This window comes from Gymnogyps californianus, chromosome 1 (assembly GCF_018139145.2).
Source record: "Gymnogyps californianus isolate 813 chromosome 1, ASM1813914v2, whole genome shotgun sequence".
Lineage (NCBI taxonomy): Eukaryota > Metazoa > Chordata > Aves > Accipitriformes > Cathartidae > Gymnogyps > Gymnogyps californianus.
In genome coordinates, this window is record NC_059471.1 from 122,009,438 (window position 1) to 122,027,239 (window position 17,802).

Here is a 17,802-nt window from a genome sequence, read left to right on the forward strand (position 1 = left end):
CTGGTGCCAGGCACAGCAACCGGGAGTGCAGGCAGGGAGCTTCCTGACAGCCCGGGATGGGCAGAAAATGAAGGCAATTGCACCCCTTGCTTGAGGGATGTGCTCTCCCCTTTGCTTCCCCACTGGATGCCTGTTCCCAGTAATGGGTACTCTCCACAGAGAAAAGCACTGTCTGTCCCCCCGAGACTCCTCGGCAAACCGTGGCATCGCCCCGGATAAATCAGCGCACCATCAGCAAGGGAGCGCACCGCTCTTGCTAACACACTGGACTTGCTCCATTAATCTCCTAAGTGTTTCAAAATTATTCCACTAGTCCTGGTTTTGGAGCTGGAGGGAGTATCGCAGGCACAGCCATGGGTCCCTGTCCCAAAGCGGAGACCCAGGGATGTCCTGGTCCCTGTGCTGCTGACACCATCGCAGGCAGCTTTTCCCACATCTCCCGGGGAGAGGCTGGATCGGACACCAGGCAGGGACCTCACTGCGAGCGCAGGCGATGCCTCGCCAGCAGCGTCCCACCAGAGGACAGCCAGGAAAAGGCCCGTTTCCAAGCCCAGAGGCAGCTGAGAGAGATCGGCCGTGGAGCGAGGGCAGGCTCCGGCACCCGCCGGCTCACCAGCCTCTCGGCGTGGCTGGCGCAAGCACTGCCTAATGAAATGGATGCTGTTCTCCTTTGGTTTCCTCCTTGCAATATGGCTTTAATGATGGACTCGTAGTGTCTGAAAAGGGTACCGAGGAAAAAGCTGGCAAGCTGGGTTGTTTTGGGGATTTTTTTGTTTGGTTTGGTTTGGTTTTCTGTTTTTTTACTGTCAGAACTCTGTAAAAAAAAATTAAAGGCAACTGCTAGATAGAAAACACAGCACGAGGAGAAAGGTCTCTTTGAACCTCTCTGGTATGGCTATTAACTGTCAACCTGACACAGCATTCGAAGGAAGAGATTTCCAAAGGCATGGAGGAGTCCTACGGCCAGCAATAAAGGTGGGCTGGCACTCCTTGAAAATCTTGTCTCAGATTTTATCTGATCATTATTTCTAAGGTTGCATTTATAAAAACAGCTAAAATGCTTCTCTATCTAACATCTTCTGAGGACATCGTCTTTTTCTCCTATACCCTAAAACTTTGTACTTAGGCACTGGGGGAAGAAACCACCCTCAAAAAGTAAACATAGCCAAGCATTGGAAAAAACGGCATGGGGAAATGGTTGAGTCTCCACTATGAAAGGCTTTTGAGGACAGGTTCAACACCCACCCATCAGGTATGTGATAAGTATAGCTTAACGTGCCTTAGGGCTGAGAAACTCTCTAGCTGACGTCTCCAAGTCCCTTTTGGCCCTGTAACTCTGTGCCAAGTAAATACTGGCAAGATCTCATCCTGCCATGACCCAGGATGTGTTTAATATCCTGACTGTCTGCTCAGTTTTCTGCCTTGGCTTGCTGTTTGTCCAGGAACACACACAGGCTCTTCAGACATCCTATTAAGAGTCAGCTTACATCTTCCTCACAAACCATCAAAAGCCTGTCTACTTTTACAGTCGCGCTGAAAGAAAACCAGGGAGCAGCAAACCAAGAAGAACGCAGAGAAATGTTCACCCTAACATTTCAAAAGCTGCCACGGAAAGCTCTCCTTCAGCCTTTTGTCGTCTTGAAAAATGTTGACCGAACTGCTGGCAAGTTGATAATGAGCCAGAAAATTCCACACTGAAAAGAATCACTGTCTTTTAAATATCCTCCGCTGGTTCCTGCCAATAGCTTGCACGGGTTGGGCATTCAAAGAGCAGCTGGTTTTTAAAATGTGCTACAAGTAGCCCAAAGAATTACCTGGTTTACATGAAACACAACTCTGCTTCAAAAACAAAACAAAACCAAAAAAGGCAAGCTAGGAGCCTGGGAGATTTTAAACAGGCACTCACAAACACTGAGACGAAATGCCACTAGGAAATACCAACGCTACTGCGACAATGATTTGCGACGTTGCATTTCACGTAATACGATTGCCCAAAGCTGACCTCACACACCGAGCTCCTCTCAGCTGGCTTACGGTGTGCAAATAATATAACAACATTAATAGCAATCAACCTATGAGGAATGAAAGGAAGCGAATAAACAGCAGCAGCGGCAGCACCAGTCTGCCACGCTCACCTACGGATGGCCGTGGGAGTCCATCTGTTTACCACTTCTGCAGTGAACAGTTACTTTAGCAGCTTGCTGACCTGCCCTCACCATAGAAACGCAAGTGGAAAACGCAGAATTTGATTTATGGAGATACTGGCCTTTCTTATCGGCTTGTCGGCAGCCTGAATTATTCCCCTCCCCATTTATAAATTTCACATGGGTGAAAAAACACCATCTAGTAACACATTTAATTATGAAAGTCTGTGGCATCCTTCCTGAATTAATGTTTCTTGATGAAATCAATGCCCAGTAACAGTAACATGAGGATAAAAATGTCTTCACATCAGCAATAACGCCATGTGCACAGGGCCTTGAGACAACCACCACCACAGTATTTCAAGGAGACGGCCGGAGATCACAACGGCAAGTATCCGGTGCTGCTACAGCCAGCATGAAATCTTCGACCGTAACAACTCAAAACCACAGAGAACTGCTCACCCGACACAAGCTCTGTCACGCAAAGTGCCTAGGACAGTTTCCAAACAGAAGTAGGCGAAAGATACAGAAATTAAAAGCAACATTTTACTGACTGACAAGACATGCAGAGCAACAGCCCTTACTTTGATACGTGAATCCTGCCGGTGCAACTCTTACTGCAGCTTTCTGCAGCGGGCGCTGAGGGGGTCCGTCCGCACCCTGCAGCTGGCATCCCCATCCGATCCATTCGGATGCAGTGGGGCTGCTGCGTCGCGCTTCCCGACAGCCAGGGTGCCTTCTCTGGAGGGAAAGCAATGATGCTTCACGTAAACGCGGTCCTGATCCCGCAGGCTTCCCCGACGCGTACGTGTTGGCTTAGGCGAGGCTATACGGGCAAGGTAACTGGAAAAGCCGGTATTGCATTTATTTGATCTGAAGGTTTCTTCAGTAATTATGGAGAAAGAAAATTTAGTTGTCTGGGGACTTTTTTTTCCCCTCCAAGAAAGAAATTTAGAAATGTGGTAAGAGTTTTATTTTGCAAGTTAAGACTTAGTATGAGTTAACGCAAATGTCGTAGGTCTAATATGCAGTGCTGAAGGGTGTTTTGGTTTGTTTTTAAAAAAAAAGCATGTGACTTCAAGGTACATTAGTTGCTGTAACAAGCCATGTGCTAAAAAATGAACCAGGTCAAATCCTCATAAACTGTGAATCTATTCTCAGAAAGAAACTGTTAGGAGGAGGAAATAATTTATCGTATTTCAAAGGCCTGCCGGGTTCCTGACACTGGCGCTGCTGGGGCTTTCCTACAGAAAGCTGGGGTGCAAGAAGTGCCCAGGGTGCTCAGCTTTGCTGCTCTACCCACTTCACTGGAGGATCCCACCTCCTTGTGCCTATCTTTTTGCAGAAGCTGCGTTTGATGCACAGCCATGGTTGGGGAAAATTGTTAAAATACCACTAATGAAAAAAATACTCTCTGTGGGATTTTCAGAGTTGTGCAGTAGCTGGGGAAGGTGTGGGACACTGCCCATCCTATTGAAAATCAGTGGGATGTTTTGCTGCTGACGTCCATCAAGTTTTTAGCCACTCGAGAAAAGGGAGGAGAGGAAAGGCAAGATGACTGAAAAGGAAGGTGAGAAATTTGTCAGCGAAGCTTGACATTCCCAACTTCCAGCAACATAAACAAAACCATACAGCGAAGAGATTTGTCTCTATCAAATACAAAGCATTTTCAGCTGGACAGTAGATTTGACAAAAGTGACAAAACCCCAGCCAGTTCTTATTTTTGAACAGCTTTTATGCTGTTTATGCCCCTTCTATCTTGATTGCAATGGATTTCCAACAGCTGAGATTTATGGGACGGTGGTTTTATCCCGAAGGCAGCTGCACATTCCAGACATCCCACCACGTCCTCCCACAAGCACTGCCAAGTGTGATGGGCTAGTGCTGCCAAGGGGCTCCCATCTAGGTCTGAGGCAACATGTGGCATCTACAAAATTACATCTGCCATTTTCTATTTATTTGAAGATTGTTAAACTAACTGTATTTGTGGTTTTGTTAATCAAAAGTAGTAAAAAATTACTCATCTTGCAAAGCACTTGGAGTATTTTCTGAATGGTCTGAAAGCCCAGAAATTTTTAAGAATACATTTTTATCTCATTATTAAAGATGCTTTTAAATCCCTGCTGTCAACCCTTGGCTGTCAATTATAGAATCACGTTGCCAAGGTGGAACAGCACACATCTATTTTTTGTCTAGGTTTTTTAAACTAGTTGCAGATTAACAGAGTCTGTGAACATGAAGCTACTGCTTTTCTATTGAGTCTTACGTATTACGGTGTTTTCATGGTTCTCACATGAAACATGTATCATGAGTACAACCCTCACAAATTAGTTATATTTCAAAAATGCATCTGCATATATGCTATCTCTTTGCAAATGCTAAAATAAGGACCCAGCCCTACAGATAATCTGGAGATTATTGTTCTTCTAACCACCCAATGACCAAGGTATGTCAGGTACATTTTGCCATCAGGTAGATACAGAAATCTGTAAAACACATATATACTTTCCCCTCACTCGTTTATAAGAAACCAAGTGCACAGTGCATGCTGCGCGAGTAGTGCAGCTGTCAGAGCTCATGGCAGCAAACATCATGTATTCCAGGCAATTTTTATATAAAAGCCATAAAAGACTGAATGGATCCTGTTGCTATGTGTGTATGGACGCAACTGAGTAAAATTCTGCTTCACTTTTAGAGGACTTTTTATGAGCATCCTCCATTTCTGCTGTTCCCCCAGCCTGGCCCAAGCGAAGCCGTCAGTGACCGAAGGACAGACAGCCTTTTGCCTGTGCGCTCCTGCAGCACCGAGTGCAGCAGAATCCATCCAAGTGACTCACTCAGGCTTGCCAGTTCTGCCACCATAAAACCCACACCCTGTCCTCCAAAGCAGGCAGTAACTACACTCGGCCACCCCAAGGAGGCAATCCTGGAGGACCTCGAGAACCACTGGTTACCACTTTACTGCCTTAAATCTACAGTGGGGCTGCTGCACCCATCAGTGGGCAACACTGTTGTACCAAGTATCACTATACTACAGCTGTGACCGATCTAGGCACCCGTGACCATCTTTAGAGCCAGGGTTAAGTTAAAAATGCTGAACTGCAGAAAACCAACGAACAGCAAATGCTCAGGACAAGCAGCACTGCAATGGAGCCTCCCACCGCAGCAACCCTCAAACTCCCTCTGGCAAGAGCACATAGTGCTGATGACAATATGTCAGACTCAGTGAATCAAATGGGTTTTAAATACAGCTGTCTTGATGTTTAAACCATAGGCTCTTTTGTTTTCCCCTCATGCAAGTCAGCACAATTACACTGTGAACCTGTGCTGATACCTGCCAACAGCCTGGCTGCTGGGTCTGCAATCATACATCTTGTATGATGTCCTACATCTTATGAGATCTAGCATTTGCATACGGCACCCTTTAGCAACCCTTCACCCCTAAGAGATTCCCTTGCTGGTGTGGATTTCTGCATGAGAATTAAGTAGTCACCTTCACTTCAAAAGATCCCAGAGCTGAATTAACTATATCCTAAATATGGTACATGACAGATAGTTACTAGTAAAGATGTTTTGAAAAAAATTATGTACCGAGATTAAACAGTCACATAGTGAATGCTTCCCTCCATTACTTTCCAGGGTAAAACTATGCCTTGTGCCAGCCAAGCACAATATATTTTCTTGAAAGACAGCAGGAAGAATTTTCTTAAGCATTGATTAAAATGATGACGAACACTTGCTATTATTTATGACGTACATGCAGGGAAGCACTTGCTAGCAACACTTATGCCATGTGCCAAATACATCTGTCATCTAGAAGCAAATGGGATGGTTTAGAACTGCATCACACCTCACGTAGCTCTCGTATTACTTCTGACTGAAAAATTAGCGCTACAGTCACTGAAGGAAAACACAGCATCCATTCCAAGCCACAGACTAGAACTGCAATTTCTCCTCTCTTTTTTTAGACCGGTTGGCAAACCTCGCTCTTGAAGTTGGAACCTCTTGAAGACAATGAAATAGTCCATCTGCTGCGATGGTAATTTCCCTGCCACCTTACTTCCATTAGAAAACACTGCTCTTCAAAACAAAAGGAAACCCAGCTTTGTTGCTCTAACCTGTCAATCTCTGCACACAATTTACATAGCTGCTCTAACTGAAGACGCATTACACCCCTCACTCTCAAAACTACTGCCTACCGCAACCTGGAAGTTCATGAAGGTCTGACTTTACCGTCGAGTTCCCAGCTGGGTTTGTTTCTCTTTGTTTTACAAAAATTTATAATCTGAGCAGCTGCAGGCAAGAAGAGATCCCAGCTGGGCGGACAAAGTTGTTGTCGCATAGATACACTATGCTCTCCTGAAGGGGAGAGGCTGGGAGGCTTGTGGTGAAAGGGCCTCCCTCTGCCAGAGCCCTGCTTCATGACAAACGCCACAACTGGGAGTCCTGGAAAGGTTCACCCACAGGCAAGAACGGGTCTTTGACCAAGCCAGTGAGGACTAAACCAGATGGAACATCTCAGAATGTTAACAGGGAACGGTCTGTCTGTCAGAGAAAGACGTGCAATGAATTTGCTTCAAATGACATCACCCTGACCTACGCTAACGGCAATGGCGTGCTGCAAGCCATCTGAATCAGTCACCAGTTTTGTCAGACTGAAAAGACACAAACTCAAGATCCCAGGTTTACTGTAGTGTGCATAGCTCAGAGCTAGCACTGCAGAAAGAGTTAGTGGCATTACAAAAGCCACCATTACTGGACATCGACACTGAAACCAAGTATCTTAAATTACTGACAGACTGGGACTATCTGACTTCCAAATTCTCCTTAACTCCTGAAAGATGGTAAGATGTTTTAATAATCCACAGTGACAAAACAGCAGCACTTAGAGGGCCCCAATTAGAACAGAAATCCCATTATGGTAAACTTTCTGAGGTTGGCATCTGAGATGCTAGACCTTGAAACTTTTGGCAACATGCTGCTGAGTCTTAAGACCTCCAGCAGCAATATCATTTTAAGAATCTCATTCATGAAAACATGTAGGAATCAAGACTTTTTATACTAGGAAAGCCTGAAATGAGATCATAACTCTAGGTGTTGACCAGGTATTAAGGGAACCCACCCAGACCTTGGAAGGAAGGGAATTCATGCTCAGATTGATCTCACTGGAGCCTGATGTTCTGCCATGATTGGGAAGCCTTTGGTGGGCCATATATCTAACTTTAAGATGTACTCCAAATACTTTTGGATCGGAAGGACATCTCCTGAGAGTTCAATTTTTTTCTTTCCCCCCTCTTTTTTTTTCCTTAAACTGGATGTTGTTTGATGGCAACACTGCCCTTCTCTTAGTGTGCAAACTGTAATAAATGCACCTGACACTCTCGCTGTTACTTCTCCATATCCAAACACTAAGGTAACAAAAGTAAAAAAACAAATGCTACAGAGTGGATTGAAGTATTAGGTGTTCGCGTTCAGAAAATTACACTTTGCAGCTAAGCCTGACATTCTGACTCAACTGGTTTGATTTTTGGGTCTATTTCAACTAGGTCCTCTTGTTTCATGGGCTGACGAATATGCTGAAGTGCTGCTCTATATGGAATAAACTTCTTGTATCGCTTTATATAGGCCAGATTTTCAACTGAAATTTCAGCTGGGGTTGACACAGCTACATCTTGCGCTAGCTTACTTCTGCTGAAGATCTAACGTTATCTTCTCCTGTCAGAAAGTAACCAATGAAGCCTAGCTGAAATTTAAAGTACATTTTAAATACAACTATATTAGAGCCCAGTTTCTTACTGTTGCTGTGCCAAGAACAGTCCACAAAAAGAAGCTGACACTGAATAGATGATAGGCGTTATATCTTACAGGTTTTATTTCTGAAAACAAAACAAAACAGAACTTTGCAGCAGATATAGGAACGCATCTCGTATTTTACAAAGTGCTAGTGTCCTACTGAAGAATCGACAGCTTCACAAGCTGGTATATAGCATGGTTATGGTACGCTCAAGTATACTGTGTGTCTCACTTAATGTTGTCACATTGGAGGAAAAAAATAATCTGTTTGAAAGTAGGGTTAGCTGCATGTTAAAAAACTCTGGGATGAACGACAAGAAGGACCCAACAAACGGTACTGAGGGGAGAACATCGGAGCGCCTGGCAGAAGTGTGGCGTTTGAGGAGGATGATGCCTTTCTGCCCCGTGTTTTTCCAAAAGTATTAGTGGAAATTTATCTTACCTGACAGTTAAGAAAGTGTCAGTGTAGTGCCATGCAGCTGCAAGAAGCAACATGAGTGAGAGCTGGGTAACAAACCAGATCTAGATGCACTGAGAGTTAGCTGAATTCAGCAGGTCTTTTGTTGGAAGAACAAAATTAGAGCAGATGAGAAAAGATGGGTGTTTGGGGAATGAAGATGACTGTTTTAAGGCAATTTGGTAATAAAAAAAGCAGAATAGTTACTTCAATGTCCCTGACCGGGCATACTATACTGAGAGAATATATACTTCTTAAGATTTCTTCCAGCTTTTTTTGCTTACTGAATCAGAGCTTTTCTCTTCCTTCCCCAAGTATGATCTTTACATGGCCTTTAATGATAAAGCTCTTCCATTCCTGGTGTTTCTTTGAAGACACACTGATGCGTACCCAGTAAAGGCAGTGCAAGACTGCGCACATTTCTTCTTCCCCGAGTAGATGGCACATAGTTAAAAAAACCATAAACCTAAAGGCTTCCCTTCTGCTACTTTTGACTCAGGGACAGGAGTTCTGCTCCCATATGAACAACCGGTGTCTACTGGCTTCATGAAGCCTGTACTTGGGTCTTCTGTGATCACAAAAATACACTGCAATCAAGGAGGCTTCAGGCATCCAAGGACAGGAAAAGACAAGATCCCCAACAGTCTAATTTTCAAGCCTCAAGAGGGTAAAATATATGGGCAAAACAGAGTCCTGGTTTAAATACGTTTCCAAAGTGGTGGGGACCTTTAAGTTTAAACATTGATGACGCTTGCTACTTATTTCTAAAAGAGAATCCATTTCTGAGTAAGTTCTCTTAGTGTTCAAAGACCGAAAACATAACAAGGGCTCCTTCACGTGAGATGACTTCTCTTATACTTGTGTGGACTATAAATGAGCTTCCCAATTGTGCAAAGACAAAATCCAGAAACACAAAGTGGATACCTGGAAAGCTCAGGAGAAAAGGCACTTTTCTCCTACACCCTAACTGCACTGAGTCCTGGCTCCCTCTGTCCCACAATCTCCAGCTTTATGCCGATATAAATCCATTGAATTCTGGGGCACTTGCATGGGTCTATGGATCTTTCCAACAATGTCAACACTGCTGAACCAGGCTCAGAAGTTTTTAAAAATAAAATGGAAGCTCCCATTATAGACACGTGTAAGCAAGAACAAATGGGCAGAAGTTCTTTGCAAAATATGCGACATCTTTACAGTCATTGTGTAGAAGTTGAATGGATGATCTGACAGGAAACTACAGCTTACAGTTCTGAGGATCCATCTCTGAGTTTTGGCATCTTCCATTTTCAGGTGGAAAACAAGCCTGTTTCTTTTTAAGTACAAAAAAGCCAACAAATTCATACTGTAGCTAAAAAAAAAAATCTGCAAATACTGCTAACTCAGCCATATGTTGAAGTAAACAATCATTTGGTAGTAAAGCAGGTGAAGTATCAAAGAAGCTCTGTTTGAATAGTATTTATTTGCAATCATTAGTTTTAAATGGGAAACTGTTTACAGGCACACACTAGATAACCAAAATAGAATGAACATAAAGAAATCTATTTGAAGGTCCTTATGAAATATTTCAAATATTTTATTAAATATTTTATTCAGTTTCATTATCACAGTTTAATGTACTTTAGCATGTTATACACATGACTTAACATGTGCACTTAAAAATATCAAATTAGAGGTTTTTGAAGAAACTATGACATTCTATAAATGTGCTTATTGACTTTTAACTACACACATCTAAGAAGGCAGTAGCTCTGTTATACCATTGATGGAGATGAACTATTGTAAGGCATGTTTACACCAAGCTTTGGAGAGAATAAAGCCAAATACTGGGTCAAAATTCAGTGGAATTATGTGTGAGCATAAAAGTTGAAGGATTGGGCTCTAGGAAGAAAGATCATAGCAAATCAGTTGTGTTAAAACTGTCAACAGATACTGGTTATTAAAAGCAAGCACTGCTGAGAAAGAAGGTTTTCATAGTATCCAGGTCAGCAGGATCTGTGGTTTTTTTCAAGTGTGATTTTTGAAAATCACACCTTACGGTGCAATGTGAAGGAAAGAGACCAAAATCTAGCAGGAAAGCTGGAAAATTATCGTCTGAGAAACCTCATATTGTTTTATGACCTAACATGGGAACACTTTTGTACAGAGAACATGTTCCAAGTCACTGCGCTCCGATGTGTGTGCATGTATGCATATGTACACATACACACAGACACATGCACACATACGCCTCTCTTGCTTTTGTCACCTTCAAAGCCCCAACCACTGATTAAAGTGTAGCAGTGTGTGGGAAAATAAGGTTTCAGCTGTAGGGGCGAAAAGAGTAGATTAGACCATTACATTGGGAAGCCTGGTTAGTTAGCCTGTACAGGTGTGTTTTTTTCCAGTAGAGTACAGTGTGGGTCTGCTGGTATATGGTAACAGTCAAGACCCAGAAACTACAATACAATTCTTTGGAAGAACTCAACAAATGTTACACTATTCGCAGTCGTTTTTAAAATTCCATGTCAATGAAGGCCCTAGGTCACAATGACATGCCTCCCCCAGGAACATCACACAAGCCCAAGCTTAACTCCAAGAGCGTAGTGGTCCATAATCGGGGCTCCTGCACTGTCACAGTGCAGACAACAATGCTACCCCTTAAGTAAGGATGGTTTTCAGCGTAAGCTTAGGTGTGTTGCTGAGCGGAGACCTCATGTCAAGTCTTCCTAGATTTCTGCCTTAGAAGAATTAGTGGGGGAACATAAAATATACATCCATCTCATAAGCTTCTTCAAAGTTGTCAATTCAGTAGAAAATACTGAGTATATAAATGACTATAATAGTACTTAGGTGAGAGCATAAACCTCACTGTGCCTTTTTATTGGGGAATTCAGGGGAGGAGGCAAGTAACTCTTTCACAGCCTAAATGCACTCGTTCACAGCGCTCAGTGTCCTGAAGTGCCTCAGCATCCTGGCAGCTGTAGGTGACAGTTCCACAATATGTACAAGGTAAGGAGAATGCCACAAGTATTACAAAACATGGCAAAGATACCTAGGAGCTCTACAATCTATTGAACAAGCACGGCAAACAAACGGCACCTAATGGATAACGTATGGCGTACAACACACAAGTTGCACAGTTATGTTTCCTTGCAAAATCAGGATTGCAAACAAACTCCAGAATAAGTTTCAAGAGCAGCATTTAGCTTACTGCGTCACCTCTGGCAGTATCTGAAGTCCACCACTCCACGAGCACTGCATTTTCTGCTGTTACAAAAGCCAATCTCACTGAACCAACTAGAGCTAGCGGGCCCACATCCTGCAACCCATATGACTATGGCAGAGGTTAAACAAAAATGCTCCAGCAATATAGTTTGGCTACCACTGTATATTCAGCCTTTACGTTGTCTGTGCTATATAAATGTTGCTCTTGGAAAGTAAACCACACAGTGATATACAAATGGTATCAATGGCTGAAAAGATTACACGATCAAGCCTGAAAGCAAATGGAAGTTAACAAAAGTAGTCTTTTGGTAGAGGTAGCCATATTAGACTCAGCATTCAAAAACAGGGAGTGCACTCAAAGGGTCAACATACATTATAGTCTCTTGTAGACCCATCATGTTTTTCTTTTTCCTACTCTTTTTTTCAGAATGTACACACCCAGGCGCGCACACACACACGCATACACACGCATATATATACACATCTATCTTTCTTCCTAATTCCCCTTTGTTGCCATAGCTTTGCCACACTGAGAACAAAGGCCAGCTTTCCTTTCACCCTCTCTTAGCTGTCCCACGTCTACAACTGTTGCCTTCAGTCTGTTCAGTATCCGTACAGTAGCTAAACAGGCAGTGGAAATTAAAACAGCTTCAATTTAATATCCTGTCCCAAAAGAGAGCATCCAAACTATAAGGCATTCCCTTGTTCTGATGTGAGTTACAACCCTCTTGGGTTTCTACTTGATACACACTGCAGTGCTCTTCAGCCTTGTGCTACAAAGGCAGCTTTCACCCAAGTAATAAGGACCAAAGCTGGAATTTAAACACCACAAGTTCACACGCTTCTACCAGTCCCTTGTTCCTGTGCCCCTTTCCAACAACGCTTATCACTTTAATTTCAAAAGTCATGCACCAATGCTATAAAATAGAAACCCAAACTACCAAGAAGTCTCTTGCTCATGACTTTGGGATATTGTATTAGTATAAAAGAGCATTCAGTCATCTTAAATAAATATATTCTATTTCTGAAATCACAGCACATTCAAGGGGTAGTTACTGCCATAAGCAGAGCATTAAGTAATATCCATAGATGTTTTTCGAATCATAGAAACATAGAATCATTTAGGTTTGAAAAGACCTTTAAGATCATTGAGTTTTGATTGATTTGGTCTAATATCTGGAAAATAACCTACTGTGGGGATAAGAATCTGCATCTCAAATGTTCTGCAGAACATTTTTCCCATATTTGTATACAGTACTAGAACAATTAAGAAGACATTACAGTAATTTTCTCCCAGCTGCTTAGATCTGTAGCTTCGGCTACGACAATGTATTTTGTATACCTCAAAACTACATATGAAATATCAAAGATCACTAAATAAATAAAAGCCAAGGAAAACTGGGACAGTACTGCATTTTACACTTGAGACAAGATTCCCCCCCTCCCATGGATAAGTCACAGAGGACGACTACGGTAAATGCTTTTCTTTTTTTTTAAAGAAAGATTTATACACAGGTTCAGATCCAGAAAATAACGTGAAAGGCATAAATATCGATAGCTTTAGCTAAGTTAAAATGGGTTCAGTAAAGTATGATACAACATATTCAGAATAAACAAAGCAGAAAAGCATCATATTTTGGTTTGCTTGAGATATACATAAGGTGCAACAATTTCTTCTCTAGAGGCATTTGTGGACAATGTGTTAACGGGTAACAGTGTTTGCTGGTATACTGAAGTACACACAATAGCAATAAGATTTTCCAAAATGAAAGCAGCTGAAATTAATAAAAATTAAAACAAAACAAACAAGGAAAAAACCCAACCCCAATACAGTAAGATATTGGTCTGAAATTTTTGTTGTGCTAACAGACTTTGTTACCTGAAAATACTGATACCCCTTCTAGTAGATTCAGGGAAAATTCTAGCTATTGAAATCAAGACATCACTCAGAGAACCAACAAAGGCAAATGCCTAGTGAACTATAAAGCTTTGCAGGATTTCTGCTACTCTCAGTGCCTAATCGCTTAAAAATTAAGCATATCTACAAAAAGGTTTATAAGTATCTGAAAACAGTCATATCCAGTAAACTGACCCAACCCTACCCCCTCTCTAAGGGAAAGTCAAGGAAAAGCAGATCAAGTAAGATATTAATTCATATAGAAAAAAGTAATTTTCTGTTTCTTTTAAAAAAGGTACCTTTAATATACAGAAATATCTTCAGGAACAATATTGAAATTTAAATCGAGGAAGGATGGGGTGCTTTGACAAAAATATATCTACTCTAAAGGTTTCTAGAGAAATAAGTTAGTACCATTGTCAACGTGAACGGCCTGCACTGTAACATATTTGGATTTCAGCTAATTATAAAGTGGTCCAAAACTCCAACAGCCACCTTGCTGTGACCCAACAGTTTTAAGTCTTCTACGTTTTTCCTGTCTTGTTAAAATAACTTATAAAACTTTAATAAAATCTTATTAAAAATACTGCCATAGGCTGCAATGGCATTCTAGGGGCTCTTAGTCATATATTCACCTGAATTTTTAAAAAGCCTTTTCACTGACTCATTGGCTCATAGATTTTGTTGTTCTTTTGTTGTTGTTCCCTTCTTCCAACACATGCATCCTTGATGGTTCTTCCCCAGCTACCTGCCTTTTGTCCGACCTTTAATCCTTTGTTACAACTCATGTGGTATGTTGTATATTGTCTCCTGACACTGAACCAAAGTCTTTCACTTAACTACAACAATGAAAGGCTAAACCTAGCAAGCATTAATAGAGTTACTGTCCATATGGCTATTACGTCAAATTAGTTACAAAATAACCCCAAAACACATTTTCAATTCAGTCAAGTATAAATAAGAATGCCTGATAGAATGATGTAAACTCGCATCATTTAAAGACTTAATTCAAAGAACTTCAAACTCAATCTAATACTATCAAAAGTTCAGCCGGTGTGACGAAGACTAATAGAAAATTATTGCTGGAGTCCAATTTGGTAAATTGTTGTGCTACAATGCAAAAAGTAGGGAAACATCTTGTGCTATAGAAGAAGTACCCTGTTGAATTTGTAGCTTTAGATCAATTACTAGTGATCGTTTTGCATCTATTGGTAGGAATCGATGCTTGGTTATACAATAGTGTAAGTCAAGATAGCGAAGGTAACAGGTCAAGTGATACATTTGGCCTGCTTTTGGGATGTATTGATGAGAGCAAAACACAAAAATTCAACATAAGCAAAGACAGAAACTGGCAGATGGATCTGTTTGGTAGTCTGAATTCAGTCAAACATTACTCTTCGGTTGTAGTTTATCTGTATACAACTTGCCACTTTACCAACACAAACTGTAATCGGCCCTTTACGCAAACTCTGAAGCTGATTTGGACTGTGCATAGTAACTACAACAATGCCAGTGTCTGTAAAATGTAAAAGGTATGTGTATTGGTGTACATGTATATCGAAAAGTCATGGGTTTAGGTTTTTCAGAACAGTGAAATAATACTAAGGTCACTTTTGAAAAATGCATTTGCAGTACTTTTTGTTTACACGAAAGTTTCACCAAGTCGCTCAGATATCTATGCAAAAATAAAGGAACCCTCCAAGGCATGAAAGACAAGTCAATTATCTGCAGTATTTTCTTTTCCATACACCACTCCTTTTTCTAATGCACATCATCCTGGTTATTCAAAGCTAAATTAAAAAGAAACAAACCCAAACATAGCCTGTCAGAATTTTTGCCAGTAAACTCTACCACTCCGGTGGCAAATATAAAAGTGCAGAACATCTGGACCACATGGCTGCCCAAACACCGCTAACAATGGTACATCTGTCCAGGCTGCCTTGAGTTCTCTGGAACAGGTTTTAAATTCATTCTACAATATAAACGTAGGCATAACCTATTAATATAAACCATCTTAGAACTTAAATCTTCATGTACAAAAATGACTAAGAATATCTAATAATAACTAGTGCAGTGCGTCAGTGTTTTTGTTGTTGTTGGTTTTTTTTTTTTTTTTTTCATTTTCATTTAGAATAACTAGGTATTATACGAAACTAGTTGCCGTACTCTCTGGTTGGTAAAAGAGATGCTGTGTGAGCTAACAGTAAAGGCAGCCTTTTTCACACCAACCACCTATTTACTGTTTAAAAGCCTTCAATAGAAAGCAAGCTCTGGGATCATTCCATTTCTGTTCATTAATAGACAATATCACCCTCCTACATACTGGGTTCCGATTTGAGGACCTGACCCAAGTTGCTAACGTCTGGCTTCCAGTGAATTCTGGGCCACTCAGAGCAATAAGCACTTGCTTGCAGTCTATAGTTTCCATCATATGGACTGACTAGCTTCCCTTGGTAAAGACAAGGCTAGGATATTAGGTAAAGCACAATGTTTTACAATGAAGTGGAGCTTCACTGGTCAGCGCAGGAAATAAGCACTGGAGCCTGAGACATTTCATTTGGCTGTCCGTCATGTGGGAGAGGTGTGGCCCTCTGATTTCTGCAAAAGAAGAAAAGAAAAGCCACCCATCATTATTTGAAGCACAGGAGGTGCTTTTATCAGACCAGAAAGGATGGAAAGCAGCACATGATATGGTTTAACATCCAACAGTACAGCACCATAACTTCCTGCTGCTACAGATGCCCGCATACCGCTGTTACATGCTCTTTTTAGAGGTATTCCTGCAACAGTAACACAATATCCTGAGGAAAACCTGCAACACAATGCAAAGTCAGGCAAAACCAAGACGTGATGGTATTTGACTACACAAAACAAAACGCCCGGCTAAAGAGTAAGTTAACAGCACAATGCTGTTACTCATTTTGTAAGGGAGTGGCTTCAGCCTTCAGAAGCAGAGAGTACAGCTCGTGTGTGGCAAAAGAAGGCAAATGCACAGAGGCATGTCATATTAATGCGAGTCAATAGCCAGCTTTTAAGCAGTATGAAAATATACCCAACAGCAGAGTTGCACATTGGGATTACTCCAAGTTTCATGACTTAACACTTCATCAGCCCAGCACAACATCTCTTTCATTACTACAGCAGTGTTAATTTACAAATGATCCCCTGGCGCAGGGTACCATAAAAATAAACTGCACCAGAATTATGTGCTGGAAATCAACATCAATCATTGTAGCAGATGGACTTGGGAGAGCTCCTTTGCAGCTTGTCTTTTAAAATACATACACAAAGCACGTCACCGCCTGTTATCTAATCTCACAAGTCGGGTTCTATTTTTGTTATAGTATGTGTCATTTGCAGCAACGAAAATCTGGGGCCCACTTCTTATTTACACAAGGGCCACTCTACCTCACTCTGGCACAGCTAAGACCCCAGGAGAAACGGAGGTACCAACATGCTTCGCACAACCGGAGTGCAATGAAGTGGCCTTGGCACAAAACGCAGCTCAGGCTCAGAGCGCTTAACCGGGGCATGCACAAGGTAAATAAAGCTAAACAGAAGCCTTCAAATGAAAACGACGCTGCCACTTCCAGACAAGCTCTAATTACAGTTAAAAAGGAGTTTGGCTTCCATGGCCCAAGGCTTTGTAAAATTATTTAATTATTAAATTCAGACACTGAAAAAACACATCAAGCAAACCTCTAATGCTGTTCTCATTTCCAGCTATTTGCAAATAAAAAAGTAAGTTGCAAAAGATAACAAACAGTTGACGGAGTAGAAATGACAGAAGCATCCAGCCCATCAGATCTAGGTTTTGACTTCCATTTGCCAAGTCTGCGAGAGACATGGCTAAGTTTCTACTGGGAAAGAGTCCTTCCCTCTTGTCATTTCCCCCAGGGGTGATTACAAGCTGGAATTTGCAACAGTTGCTGGACATTTGCTGGTTTGGTGTTTTAGGCCTCATGGAAGGTGCTGCATTGCTCTAGCTGCATGATGAGATGACAAAAGGTGGGAGTAAGAAAGACAGACCCAAACAGAAGGCTATGTAAAACATTAGCTCTCTTCAACACGGACAAGAGGAGCACAAGAACTCTTAGAGGAACAAAGAGGGAAAAACCACAGCGAAGCGAATCCTGTTGCTCTGGTGCAATTCTGGTCAGTGTTAACGGAAATCAATGAAACCACAAGGGTGTGAGTGAGAGCAGAGCTTAGCACAGCACTTCCCCAAGTCCCACTTCGTGGCTTCTGACCACAGATGATGACAGAAACGAGTTCAGCCTTTTGCTGTCTTGACAGCAGACACTTGT

At 41.8% G+C, this 17,802-nt stretch overlaps 1 protein-coding gene across 3 annotated transcripts in view; it reads right to left on the reverse strand.

Moving 5' to 3' along the window:
- Positions 1–9,822: 9,822 nt before the first annotated feature.
- BBX (BBX high mobility group box domain containing) overlaps positions 9,823–17,802 on the reverse strand; it is a 146,821-nt gene continuing 138,841 nt past the window's right edge. For all 3 annotated transcript variants that reach the window (XM_050894680.1, XM_050894689.1, XM_050894696.1), the window contains one exon: positions 9,823–16,093. In XM_050894680.1, the coding sequence (XP_050750637.1) occupies positions 16,006–16,093 (88 nt within the window). In that variant the 3' untranslated portion in view covers positions 9,823–16,005. The remainder of the gene's footprint in view (positions 16,094–17,802) is intronic.